General features: G+C 32.1%; 1 protein-coding gene across 1 annotated transcript; it reads right to left on the bottom strand.

The window, feature by feature from the left end:
- Positions 1-11,531: 11,531 nt before the first annotated feature.
- Positions 11,532-15,278, bottom strand: LOC144837222 (uncharacterized). Its single transcript, XM_078692240.1, has 4 exons — positions 15,072-15,278; positions 12,923-13,135; positions 12,403-12,458; positions 11,532-11,676 (listed from the first exon to the last, which is right to left on the bottom strand). The coding sequence occupies exons 1-4, from the start codon at positions 15,276-15,278 to the stop codon at positions 11,532-11,534; spliced, it is 621 nt and encodes a 206-aa protein (XP_078548366.1).
- Between the last annotated feature and the right edge of the window lie 417 nt (positions 15,279-15,695).

Below are 15,695 nucleotides of genomic sequence, written 5' to 3'. Positions count from 1 at the left end.
ATTCGTTTTCGTAAGCCAGTAAAAATAGGGAGGTTTCGCAACCTTACGAATACGAAAACGAAAACACACGCGTTTGTTTTCGTAAGCCAGTAAAAATCTGTTTCGCATGGCAACGAAATATTGAGAGCGCCGTCTAAAATAGACTGCGGTAAATTTGAGCGAAGCGCGGGTACGTGTTGCTTGGTGCTTGGCTGCCTAGGCCTAGCGTAACATCAAAGCGAGTGAGGACTTTAAAAACTGCTATTTATCAAAATTGACCTAACATTTTAGTAAATTACTTTATTAAATTACTTTCAATAAATCTATAATTATATTATAATCATGAATCGTTCCTGATTCAAATGCAAAATGTGCAAAATAGATCAAAAACTATACTCGTTTTGTAGTTACGAATATGACTGGTGATATTCGTCAACACGAATACGCTTTACGAATATGAAATGGGGATCAGCTCAAAAGTTTCACAAATGTGTGACGTATCCGTTTTCGTTATCGTATTCGTAAGGTTGCGAAACCTCTCTATTAGATCACCATTACGTCGAATAGATCGAAGCGGAAGTGCTTCGGTCATGGTCCGCAAATTATAGGATACGCCTTGTGTGCCAAAATCTTTTTAACGGCTTTTAGTTGAATCACCGCGTGTACAGTTGAAACCAATAGATTGTGCTGCAGTGCAGATTGTCTGTAATGTGGGTTGTCTGCTTGGTGGTCTGTCTATCAAGGTACAACATTTCGACGAAGCCAATTTAATATTTTTATTTTTTTAAATATCTGTAGAAGGGGTCGTCATTTATTCTGAAGCTAATACTGTAGGCATATATACCGTAATCAGGCGGTATTAAGGCTAGTTCACGTACAGTAGAATTCACGTAGAATTATGTGGTGTTGTTGCTTGATTGTAAATTGCCCAGATTCTTCATTAGAAAAGAACTGATATTAAGGTTAATTCTAGAACTGATATTAAGGAGTCTTTAGAACAGATATTAAGATGTCCTCTATAAACGGAGTCCTCACAAACTCATATAAGAAGTCCTCTTGTGAAATCAGGTTCCCGTCGAATTTATTTCAGATAAGTAGCTAAATTATCATGGATTTCGTACCCACCATTCCATCGATAGCTTTTTTTTTTCTCTTTTGTGGCGCAAACACCACTTTTATTCCAGTCATATTATCTCATGTCATTACATAAAATCATATTATTTAACACATTTGTTAATTCCCAATGTCGTTACAATTCATCTGTAACATTTTTACATTTATGAATTCCGTATTACCTCCTATTTTCATTAATGTTCTTATATTTTTTCTATACACTTGACAATGATTATCATTATCCTCTATATCTCGTTTTAAAATATTTTACACATAAAGAATTTGTGAGATTTTCATTTGTTTGTTTTCATTTTACAACCCGGATTATACAATGTATTTATATACAAGATGAAACGAAATGAAATCAGATCAGTACCACCTGTAACTCGTATCACAGTGAATGATCCTTTTCTGATAATCGTAGCAAATTAGAAATTATATTAGCATAATAGTATTTCTTAAGGCTACCCATTTTTCTATACTTGTTTCTTTATTGTTATATGTTTCACATTCAATGTTATATAGCATATTGCTTTTAAATGAATTCCACTGGCTTATTTATTGCTGATTTATTCTATAAAATGTGTAAAAATATAGGCCTAATCTACTATTCCATCAATATAGCTAATAAATTACTGTATGTCAATAAATAATATATTAACTTGATTACACTAGCATCCCACTTTCATCACCCCACAAAATATAACAGTGCATGCATGTTCCACATTATGTACGACGTATGAATTGATGGAACGAACCGAGATGAAAATAAGGCATGCAATCTCCATTGCAAAATTAGGTTCCATTTAAGTAAATTCTAATATTCCTGACCTCAAAATAATTAGTGTTATAACTAACTGTATTTATTTATTCCTAGAATTTCGTCCACCCCTCCAAACGTGTTTCCAACATCGTATGAATAAACAAGGTGACCAACTTCATTGCAAAATTAGGTTCCATTGCATTATTGCGAATTTAAGGTTGTTCCCGACTTCGAAGTAATACTTAGAGCTTAGAATTTTGCTTACCGCCCCATTCCCATCAAACTTTTTCTCACATCGATATGAACAAATGAGATGACGACTTCATTGAAAAATTAGGTTCAATTATTTGCGAATTCACATGCTTTTTCCAACCTCAAAATAAGTATCATGTATTTTTAGCTTGCTTAGAATTTCGCTCACCCCATATCCCATCCAAAGTTTTTTCCCACATCATATGAACAAGATGACACAACTTCATTGGACAATTATGATCCATTATTGCGAATTTATGTTCAAATGTTCCCGACATCAAGGTAAAAAGTACCAGCTGAATAAAATATATACATATTGCAAAATTAGTCTCTATAATTGGGAATGTTTCCGACATCAAAGATTGTTAAAACTTGATGAAAATGCTGAATTAATTAGGTACCATTATTTATTTATTGTGATGCATGTTCAACTGTTACCTTCTATTACGGTACGTGACATGAAAAGATTGATAACAAAAGAGAACAACGCAATATCTCATCTTTATTGCAAAATTTGGTTCCATCATCTATTTATGTTCTAAATGTTTCCGACCTTATGAGTTATTGTTTTGATGAAACAATTTGATGAATTTCCCCTCGACGTAGGCCTACCTGTAGGCCTGCCATCCCTTATTTATTTATTATAGGTCACACACACACGTGTAACAAATGAGATGATGAAATTATAACGAATATCTAACTAACAATTTGCGACTTAGGTTCGCCATTATTCCGAATTTATGTTTTAATGTTTTAGTCATCAAAGTAAATAAAGTGTTATACTGTAGGTATAATAAGTGACAAAAATGTGATCATGTAACTCATATTCTTAAAGAACTTATAAATAAAAAACATAAATAACATTATACATTTAAAAAAACGGAATTGATTAAAAATGAAACTAAAAGGTTAGAAAACTGTATAGTTAAGCAATGTTAAACAAAAAAAAATATATAATAATCAATAGAATAACAGGACACATTCATATTCAACTTGAAAACATAAACATAGAAATTCATAAAAACGAACAAAATAATAATACCGACGAAAGGAACGTCAAATCAAAAGATTACTAGTAGACTAGTCCAGATTTGAGAAAAATGAAATGCTGTAGGCATTTCGTGTTAAAAGCGAATAAACATGTGTTTTAGGGTAATTTCGGGGTGCTGAATTCAAATTTGCTGTTTACCCGGCTCAATTTTTAGATCTTCACCCTTAAAATGTGAAAAACAAAATGGCCGCCATTTAAGACTTATTTTGGCTTATAACTTGACTTTTAAGTGACGTAGCAAGCTAAAAATGGTGAAATAATACAGAAATGGCGTCCCATAACTGAAACACTCAACGTTTTAGCGCCAAAGCAAATTGTCCCAGACCATCCATACATCTTTAAACATACTTACTTCATTCATTCTTCAAGAATTGCTAATTCTTCCTCAATCAAACAGCATCACTAATTATTTTTTTAATCTCTATTTGCTTAAGTTTAGGGAATGCTTTAACAGTATGACAAGTTGAATAAAAAAAATGTGTTGAAGGCATCTTTTTTAACCCCCATCTTGCTGTCAATGAATCGACAATATAAGTATTTATATCTGATGATTTCCTCTTTGTTGCTGACTTGCTTGTACTAGTCTCTGAATCAAAACTGGTAATGAATTTGTTGTCTCAGAATCATCAATGACACGATGCCGCTTAGTAACTCATTGCATATGCCACTGACATCGGTGTCTGGCAAATTTCCTGTACTTCTGAAAGTAGAACAAAAATACAGTTATATTTTTTTATGCAATCTGCCCTAAGTATAAAATAACGTAAAAGTAAATATATGATTGCATCATAATAAAAAATGTATCATAGCGCACATAACCACCAAAGGCAACAACATTACAATTTTTTTAATTTGTTGTTGTGAGACAGGTGAAGGAAACACACAACCAAAACACAACTAGAATTTAATTCGTCACTTTTATCATTTTACTGAAATTAATTTTTTTTTAAACATGTACGTACGTTAACATACGATCAGAAAATGTTGATGTATGCCATCCTATTATACGCCTATAGTGCTGAGTTGTGTCTATTATACGCCATATACAATATGTACAGTATATACTGTGTATCTATATCCAAATAAACTTGAAGATGACAATTTCGAAAGATAATGAATTGAGCAAATAAATATAAGAATTGGAAGAGAATCTGGCACATAGAAGCGCTGTGCGCGCTCTTTGAAATTTGTATAACTTTGACAAAAAAGATGAAAAAACTACTTCAACTGGCCATATGTTAACGTCACAACATCTGATAGGCTTGATTTTTATTTATTTATTCATTTCATCAGCTTTCATAATAAATTATAATAATCAAGGTAACCTTCAATTCTGAAGAGCTGTAAGATATTTAAATTTACGGCGAAGTTGAAATTACACGACCTACATTATTCAAGGTTTTACGCGTGATGACGTCATCAAAATGAAAATAGTGGCATGTCATGAGAAAGCCAATTAATTGAGCAATCACATACTAAAATTTGAGCGAAAATCGGGAACAAAATTCTATTGAATGTGATAATTATATGACGAAAGAGAAAAAAACTTAATTTTAAATTCAAGTGGCTATTTTCATTTTAAAAAAGACCTATTTTTCACCATTTTCAGAACTTTTGTGAAATTAATGTGCGCATTTGGTAATTTTTAACGTGCTCGTATAGCGTTATCTTAAGTCGGAATGGACTCAAAATCGGTGAATGTACTAAGCATTGTGAGTAGATTGTGATTTATACATCAAATTTTATTTTTTACGCTTTCTAAGAATCGCGTTTTTGCGCAGTAATTTTTTGAAACGGGCAAATGGCCTAATTCATGCTCTAAATTGATCAAAACTTCATTTTGAGCATGCGCGATTTAACGTACATGACCTTGAAACGCGCAACTTTTTATTTGCTAATATTTTTACCCTTGACCTGAAGTTTACGTGTAGTGAATTTCATTAATATGTGATAATGAATTATGGAGATATGATTGATAATGTGATTTCACAAAATGGCGTATAAATGACGTCACGGATGGGTGATCACGCTGGAAAGCTTATTAGGATTAAGTTATATTATTTGAAAGATATTCTGAAATTTTGGTAATCATTGACATTAAACTTTTTGAGATAATTGTTACACAAAATAGTGTACAGAAACAATAAAAAAACTAGAATTTAATTCGTCACTTTGACGAATTATAGGTGATCATTTTTATCATTTTACTGATATATTATTTGATGGACATACATTAAAATATGAATGTAAACAGTTGATGTACGCCATCCTATGACATGATGCGTATATTATGTTTACAGTGCTAAGTTGTACTATTTTATCATATTGAATAGTATACTGTGTGTCTGTATACAATGCAGTATAGGTGAAATTGCGGGACCCATATATACGTCGCTATGTGACTTACCTACATTGAAGTGGAGGGTACCCATTTCTTCATATGTGGTCAAGAGGTCATTTATTGTTTTGATGGCATGGCATGCAGCGATGAAATAGCTTTGGAAATTATGAACTAAACGAATAGGGGGCTTGAGGCCTAGGCCTATGTAATTTTGAAAGAAAATTTTAAAAAAAAGGTACTACTAACATAAACAAATGACTAAATATTCTAAATGTGAATAAATAATAATTGGTACAACTAGCGTGACACTGTCACGAGTACTTTGAAATAATGTCTTTATTCTATTATTGGCCTAGGCTAGGAGGCTGTACTACTACTAGGCCTAGAACCTAGCTTGGCTAGGCCTAGGCCCTGTAACGCCAAATGAAGTGACATTGCCAAATGAGGTGCGCGTGGTCTGTATCGCACAAGGCTAGGTCACTTAATTTGGCAGCACGTTTCTGGCGAGCTAATCGTGTTATTAAATATTGATATTATTTATTTCCAAATAAACACAAACTGAAAATTATTAACCTGAGTATTTCTAACCTAATAATCTTTATTCATTGTATGAAATTAAACCATTATAACTGAAACATACGACGAAAATTTACGATTTTAGTGTAAAAAACGAAAGGTACTGCCATCGAAAAATATAGAAAACTCGACATGCATGATGGGAAGCCTACCGACCCCTTTCTAAGCAACTGGAAAAGAAGACTACTCGTTTTAGCGCCAAAGGGAAGTGTCTGAAGTCACGTCTGCATGTTATGCGGACATGGTCTGGGACAATTTGCCTTTAGTGCTAAAACGTTGATTGTTTGAGTTATGGGACGCCATTTCTGCATTATTTCCTAGTAATATTTTGATTTGACGTTCCTTTCGTCGGTACATAATTCCCGTTACTATTTTGTTCGTTTTTATGAATTTCTATGTTTATGTTTTCAAATTAAAATGATTATTCGTTGAATATGAATGTATCCCGTTATTCTATTGATTATATTGTATATATTTAACATAAATTCGCAATAATGGATCATAATTGTGCAATGAAGTCGTGTCATCTTGTTCATATGATGTGGGAAAAAACTTTGGATGAGATATGGGGTGAGCGAAATTCTAAGCAAGCTAAATACATGATACTTATTTTGAGGTTGGAAAAAAGCACGTGAATTCGCAAATAATTGAACCTAATTTTGCAATGAAGTAGTCATCTCATTTGTTCATATCGATGTGAGAAAATGTTTGGACGGGAATGTGGTGAGCGAAATTCTAAGCAAGCAAATACATGAGTTATTTTAGGGTTGGGAACACAACGTGAATTCGCAAACAATTGAACGTAATTTTGCAATAAAGTCGTTTGTTCAGATCATATTACAATGTGGGAAAAAAGTTTGGATGGGAATGGGGCGTTGAGCGAAATTATTATTAGTATTACTTCGAAGTCGGGGGAACAACCTTAAATTCGCAATAATGCAATGGAACCTAATTTTGCAATGAAGTCGGTCACCTTGTTTGATACGATGTTGGAAACACGTTTGGAGGGGTGGACGAAATTCTAGGAAGCTAAATACAGTTAGTTATAACACTAATTATTTTGAGGTCGGAAATATTAGAATTTATACTTAAATGGAACCTAATTTTGCAATGGAGATTGCATGCGTTATTTTCATCTCGGTTGTTCGTTCCATCAATTATACGTCGTACATAATGTGGAACATGCATGCACTGTTATACTTTGTGGGGTGATGAGAGTGGGATGCTACTGTAATCAAGTTAATATATTATTTATTGACATACAGTAATTCAATTAGCTATATCGATGGAATAGTAGATTAGGCCTATATTTACACATTTGCAGCCTTCACTATTTATAGAATAAATCAGCATTAAATAAACCAGTGGGTAAATTTTTATGGAATTCATTTAAAAGCAATATGCTATATAACATTGAATCACGGTGAAACATATAACAATAAAGAAACAAGTATAGAAAAATGGGTAGCTTTAAGAAATACTATTATGCTAATATAATTTCTAATTTTCTACGATTATCAGAAAATGAATTCACTGTGATACGAGTTACAGGTGGTACTGATCTGATTTTATTTCGTTTCATCTTGTATAACATTGTATAATCCGGGTTGTAAAATGAAAACAAACAAATGAAAATCTCACAAATTCTTTATGTGTAAAATATTTTAAAACGAGATATAGATGATGATAATGATGATCATTGTCAAGTGTATACAAAAATATGAACATTAATGAAATAGGATGTAATACGGAATTGATAAATGTAAAAATGTTACTGATGAATTGGGAATTAACAAATGTGTTAAATAATATGTTTGCGCCACAAAAGAGAGAAAAAAAGCTATCGATGGAATGGTGGGTACGAAATCCATGATAATTTAGCTACTTAGCTGAAATAAATTCGACGGGAACCTGATTTCACAAGAGGACCTCTTATATGAGTTTGTGAGGACTCCGTTTATAGAGGACATCTTAATATCTGTTCTAAAAACTCCTTAATATCAGTTCCAGAATTAACCTTAATATCAGTTCTTTTCTAATGAAGAATCTGGGCAATTTACAATCAAGCAACAACACCACATAATTCTACGTGAATTCTACTGTACGTGAACTAGCCTTAATACCGCCTGATTACGGTATATAGGCCTACAGTATTAGCTTCAGAATAAATGACGACGCATTCTACAGATATTTAAAAAAATGAAAATATTAAATTGGCTTCGTCGAAATGTTGTACCTTGATAGACAGACCCCCAAGCACAGGTAAATCCTCAGATTCTGCTTGATCACAGACAATCTGCACTGCAGCACAACTAAAAAGCAGTAAAAAGATTTTGGCACACAAGGCGTATCATATAATTTGCGGACCATGACCGAAGCACTTCCGCTTCGATCTATTCGACGAAAATCAAAAAAGGATAACTATTTTCTGCTTTATATTTAATTTAATGTAATGGTGATCTAATAACAGGCGTAACAACACATAATACATATTGTAGTTTAATACTGGCTTAAATATGATTGTTTTATATAAACTGTATTTTAAAAAATGACAATAGAACTTCATTTTGCAATAGTACCTAATTTGGCGCCTTTAGACGCCAAATTAAGTGCGGTACCTCATTTGGCAGCGGTACCTCATTTGGCGTGACAGGCCCCTAGCTAGTCCATGCCATTATTATAGCCTAGCCTAGCCTAGGCCTAGTTTAATCATCAAGATTATTTTTGTTGTAAGAGTAAGCTAAGGTGAACAGCATTTTTTTTCAGGCAGATAAATGCATAGATTACAACATTTCATGTCCTCTGTTGTTTAAAAATGATTTCCATTAATAAATAAAACCAACATGTCTTTATACAGATATTAGAAGTGTTTCATTATATTGCTTTTGCAGTATAGGTCAAATTACGGGACTCATATGATGTTGTAATTTTTGGATATGATGACATGTAATTTGTTAGAAATGTGCATGTATGTGGAAAATGAGATTTGATTGCAAGGAGTTTTTATCTGATGATTGTGAATATATCCATACTGTAATAATGGTGTTATGATGATATGAAAAGGAACTTGAAGGTTAGAATTGGTTTGGTTAAAAACATCAGAACATGTAATTTCAGTATATATATATTTTTTTGTATTCGATAGCTGAAAAATCTTTTGCATTTAATCATACCAATGTCGGAGAAGTCGACAATGTATATTTTTATCTTATCATAATTGATAAGCAATGATGTACAGATTTATCGGTACTTGTGTCAAGATTTTTAGCGATTGGGAAATAAGTCTACCTATGTCGATGAGTCCATTTAAATTGTTTTTTTTTCAAGCGAGAGTATGAATGGATGCACATACATATTTTTTTAAGCAATGGTTTTTTGATAAATGAAGACTGCAATGCGTGTGCTGTTGTTATTGGCTAATGGCACCTTCGTTATCCAGCCATGAAACATGGAATCCTTGAACCCCTTATGAGACGGTGGAATAGAAACCTGTTGTGATATATTGATTGATTGCTGTAGTTATAAACCAGGCAAAGAGGGATGGATTGATCCTATAACTTGGTTACAGGAAGGCACCATAGATACTGGTTACCATGATGACGACATTGTAGAAGAAGCTGGCCAAGATGATAACCAGGTACAGTAAGTTTAATATTGTTGATTCGGTGTACATTATTAGAATTAAATTCTAGTGTTTTTTGTTTTCATATACTGTACATACATTAATATATTTTAGAAGGTGATTGATCGCGACGACGATGAAGAAGAAAGGGGCGATGAATTAGTTGTAAAAGGTAAAACTTCCAGAGGTATTCCATGATGCCGAAATCATGATGTGCAAGTTAGGAAGGGATGCATTTTTTGAAATTACAACAATTGAGAGACCAAGCTGCATGGATGAGATTGTCAAACATTAGGTAGGCCAAGATAACCGCATTCATTCATATTAATATTGTTTTGGCAATACATACACAAAGTAAAAACTAGATTTGAACTCGTCACTTTGACGAATTCGGGTTATCCGCCACGCAAACTCCACGTGCACGTCATACGTTAGAATATTGCGAAAAGAAAAACGATTATGCCATTGGAACAATTTTAGTGCGCTCTCTATTTTGTGTCACGTCTAAATATATTAAGCATAACACTATACTGTATACGTACTACATACAGTTCTGAATAGATGAAAAAAAGTGACCAAAGTTATTGACGCTTTTGAACATGATGACGTCATCACAATTTTAAAAACTGGTAAATCATGCGAAAGGTAATTGATTGACCTAGACAATATAAAAAAATAACGGGAAATGGAATACCGATAAGTGGAGATGCGCTCTATTAAATGTGATGAGCTATGACGAAAGAGACAAAAATCCACTATTTTATATTCGAGTGGCCATACGATGACGTCACAATGTCGGGTTAGCCATATCGATGCATGATTGATATCTACAACTCATCTACTTTCAGAATATGTAATAAAAAATAAAATTAACCATGTAGTTTAGAATCTATGACTGTTTAAAAAAAGGCATAATTTTGACGAATTTTTGAACTTTTTCATCAAAAACGCGCGTAAATTATCTAATTCCACGTGCTCGTATGACGTGATTTTAAGTCGAAATTGTTTCAAAGTTGGTAAAATTATTAGAAATGGCTGGAAAAACATAAATCACGCGAAAAAAGCATGTTTTAATGCTACGTGCGCACCGCGCGCGTAAAAATTTGCGCGCGCGTGGGAATTTTTTACATGCTCAAAATGACATGAAACGCATAGAAAGTTGATTAGAAATTGATTTTTCGCATTTTAAAATTTTAAACGCGCGTGCGCGCGTAACTTTGTGTGAGACGTGCAATTTTTAATCCATAGAAAGTTTGCCCTTGATATGACTTAAATTTTCACCAAGTGTCAATACAAAATGACTTTTGGTTTTTAATCTATGTTAAATACGCGAAATTCATAAAATTGCGCGTAACTTACGCTGCGCCACTTGCGCGGGATTGAAAACCTTATTACGACATCTTCAGATAGAGGTCAATCTTTTGATAAAGTTATACACTGTTATGTTGAGAAGATTTAGAGATACACGCGCAACAAAATTCTGGGAAAGAAAGAAGAATAAGAAAAAAAAAAAAAGATCCTGACAATAACAAGGGGTTATCCGCCAAGTGCGGATAGGCGGATAACCAATTAAAGTGTTTTGCAATGTTTGAAATGGCATGGAAATTGGTTTTAAATACTATACGGTACAAAACGAAATACAAGAATTAACTTTTCTTTATTTATTAACATGTGCGAGGTGAATATTTACATTTTCTTTGTAATAGTACTACTGTGTTAACTGTTTTATTTATATATATACATACAATAAAATAACAACTATGAACTTGGTTACTTCATGGTGCTTTATTATTACATATTTGTCTTATATGACCAGCAAAGCTGGCCACACTTATCAGGTAATGTACAAAGCATGAATTTGAAGGTGGACTGGTGCTGGCAGGTTGAGGAGGTCTCCTTCAATTCTTGATCCTTGAACTACTGTTATGACATATTCGTTTTCGTCATCTTTTATCAGTAGATCAAATGGACGTTCCAGTCTGTGATATAAACAATGTTGTCAAACATAGTAATATTATCTGTAAATTGAATTATGTAAATACATGTTTTGCTTTTTTGTGTAGTTGTTGGATTTTGTTTGTTATAAATGTTTTGTTTGTACAATATTAAATTTTTTTTGTTTTTGAAAAAAATAAATATTGTTGTTCCCAAGTAATTTCATAGTGAAATTGCTTTGGAAGGGAACAGTTGTTGTTATATATGGGAAATTTTGAACTTGTAATAATTTTCAATTGTTTATAAATGTTTTTGATTTGTCAGAATAAGTTTCTGTAGGACTTGAATTAGTTAAACCTTGGGGTTGGGTTGCTCATGTATGTTAGCAATATTGCATTCTGTTTTAGTCGGAATTATGTTAAATTAGGTGTGGGGTTTAGTTGGTTCGCAATAGCTAGATAATTTATGGATAAAAACTTTCAGAGTGAGAATTTTATTCATTAAGTGTCAAACAAATGTCACATACAAATTACATTATTGTAATAGAGGAGATTATATTGACATGTTGTTTTATATGTTTCTATTGTGGATAAGAGGTGTTATTCTGAAGTTAGAAAGGTTTGTTAGCCCTATAGTGATATATTTTTGGTTTTACCAATGCCAGCCAGTTTCAATGTAGAAATTGACCAGGACTTTTTAAAATTTTAAATGAATGTGTGCATTTGTTTTGGTTAATACTGTAATATAGGATAATGAAAAGGATTACTTACTCATCACTGGTTATGGCAATCAGTTGGCCAAATATCTCCGTCTTTTCATTGATGTACTAGAAAAAAAAGAAAGTGTATACAGTATAAATTTATGATTGTTTGAAATTTCATCAGTATGTTTGGATATTTTCAATTTAACAATTGACATTGTTTTGTTTAATATATAGAAACATTATTGTTTAAGGTTTAATATATTGTAAGTAAATAAACCTGGAGATACAATACACTTGGCAAAATTTAGATAAAATATTTAATGTTATATGAATAACAAATGATACAACATTATTCAAGCAATACTATTTTAGGAAACGTGTGTAATAATTTGTAAATTAAAATTTGAAATATTTAGAAATATTTGGTTGCAGTTTTGTCAAAGCGAATGTAAATTGCTAAATTATGTATGTTTGCTTTTCTGTATTTTGCAATGTTTGCATGGTTCTTGACAATAAGTAAGAGAGAGAGATATAAGTATAGTAAATGATGTGTTTTAAATAAAGTAATATTTTTCATTTGTACATACTTTCAGCGTCATGGTTGGAGTTGATTCAATTCGTTTGGTGTGCTTCCATTGAGTGATTATGACACCAGTCACCTCAATTCTTAGGTCAAGAGCCAATTCAATGTCTGTATGGTCACCCCATAGTGAAAGTTCCACTTCGTTTTTGTTGCTGTCTGTTAGACGGAGTGTCCGAAGACGTTTCTGGTCTTGGCCGACGATTCTTACTTCTCCCATCTATATAATAAGTAACTTATATATTAAACACATAATATTGTATACAAAGAGAAAAACAAAATTGGTGATGTATTGTATCCTTAATATTATATTTAACCAGAATTTATATTGAATTGTCTTCAATTAATAATGTAGGGAATTTATACATAAAATAAACACTGAATTTGGTAAGTTTAGTTATGAAAAATATAAGCCAAAAGGAAAGAAATGATACATTTCTTATTTAATAATTTTATTTACAATGTTATTACTGTATGTTTTTTTTTTTTTTGCATTATGTAGGTTAGTTATATCTTGTAAGATAAGAGAAGATAAATCTTTGTCATTGAACACAACAAGGCGAACATGAAAATAAATAACTAATAAATTCAACATTGAAATTCAACAGAGTGTATCTCGGTTATTTTGTGCCTGTTTTTCGCAAATAAATATATTTTGATAGCATGTAAGTTAATATTAAAATACAAATGAAATATACATTTATTTATTGGCAGGCAATCAGACTTAGTTATTATAGATATATAAAGATTCGATAGTACATGATTTGGCTTATATTTATTGGTTTGACCATACTCCTTTAGCTGTAATTAAACTCGTCGCAGGTCATGGCGTTGACAACAACAATCAAAGATTAAAGCGCACATGGCGTTCCATACATATGACGATATTAAACTGGCGGCTGCTTTGGTTTGCAGTAGTGTTTTTTTTTGTTATAGTTATTTTGATATAAATTTACAAATGTAAAATTTTTTAACGTTGAGAATCAGGGTAATTTGTATGTAAATATGTAAAAAAATAATTTGTCAATATACCTCTGTTATTTTCCCTCGTACCGATATCCTTTTTTTTTGTCGGGCTACTTGGAATATCCGATATCGGCATTATGGCAGGTTTTCTGTATTCTTGAATTAAGGTTTGGTTCAATTGAAAAGTGGGTCCTTTAAAGAAAAACTGAAATAAAAAATATTTTATTAATTATTGTTTTTTTTTATAGTTGTTTTGAAAATGTGTATTTGTTATAACGGAAGTGTTTGCATCACATAGTAGAAACGAAGTTATCATTCCATTTTATAACGTGCTGTTGTGTTATTGTGATCGATTTATACAGTATTTGTAATTTTGTCTTCATAAGTGACAATTTTTTCGCACTAGGTCGGGATTGATACTTAATTTTACATATACAGTAATTCAATTTGGTTAAAAAATCTACGGAGGGGATGTTGGAATGAAATTATATGTAATGTAACATGGAAAATCAAACGTAATGTTTGAATATCCGAAATTGAGATACTGAAATCAATTAATTTAAAATTTGAATATTATGGTAAATGTCTAGATACCATTTGTGCTTCCAGTACAGTATATAGTTTTGTTTTTACAATTATTGTTGTTAATTAGCATGTAAATGCAAAATCTACAAAGAAATTAACAGGGCGTTCAATTTTACGCCGTCGGAAAACGGAATTCTTATTGTGTAGTTTCGCACTTTTGTTCAATGAGAATTGTTCTATTATTATGCACAATTACTAAAAGCAATATAATGAAACACTTTTATTATCTGTATAAGACATGTTGGTTTTATTTAATGGAAATCATATTAAATTTTTAAACAACGGAGGACATGTAATGTTGTAATCTATGCATTTATCTGCCTGAAAATCGGAAAATCACCAAGGTAGTGTTTATAATTTTGGTTAATCGTTTTTTCAGCCTTTTATTATTGTTTTGGGTTGTCTATACAAATTTACCTATGCGATATATGTTTTGTTGCCACATTGGTGCCACATATATTGTTATGATATTTGAAATAGAAAGAATGAAAATCGTAAACATCATCTTACCTTGGTAGTTGGTGCCAATGATAATTTTTTGTTGATCCTGTCCACTGCGATCCCATCTTTTATGGTAAAAAACCTGTCTACAGGCATGCCTGTACTTTTCCGGCAATGATCATTCGACTAATGTCGTTGACATAACATTCGTACAATGTACTGTCGTCATCTTTAATGGCAATGTGGCCCTTTAAGAATTGTCTGCTTCCTTTACCGGAGCCTAGACTTACATTTCTCAGCTGAAAGCTATCTATTAAATAGCAATTAAGCGATTTGCAAGAGGTTTTTCGAGTTGATGTTGATGCAGCCATTGCTTATGAGAGAATGAAGTATAATTATGATATCAAACATGTACAATTGGTTTTGGTCGCATCATAGTCGGGAGGAAGTGTTAATCCTACATCAAACGTTTTTGGGGAACCACTTTTCGGCGGCAGTGCTTTAGTGATGCGCAGATTATAAACCAGATAAACATTAATAGTGTTGTGTAGTCAGTAATGTGGAAAATTGCTGATAATTGTTTTAATCTGTAATTTTCTTAGAACAAGTGTAAAATTAACCTGAATACAATAAGCAATACTGTAATTATAATATGTTTGTTTTCCAAATGTCATTAATGTGAGGTTTTTTATTTATTATTATTATTATTGCTGATATCTGTAACACCCATGCTCCCCTTAAAACAAAGAGAACTAGATTTAATTCGTCACTATGACGAATTATAGGTT

Source organism: Antedon bifida, chromosome 3 (genome assembly GCF_963402885.1).
Source record: "Antedon bifida chromosome 3, ecAntBifi1.1, whole genome shotgun sequence".
Taxonomy (NCBI): Eukaryota; Metazoa; Echinodermata; class Crinoidea; order Comatulida; family Antedonidae; genus Antedon; species Antedon bifida.
Note: the sequence above shows the minus strand (reverse complement) of the source record. Positions and strands in the feature narration are given on the sequence as shown.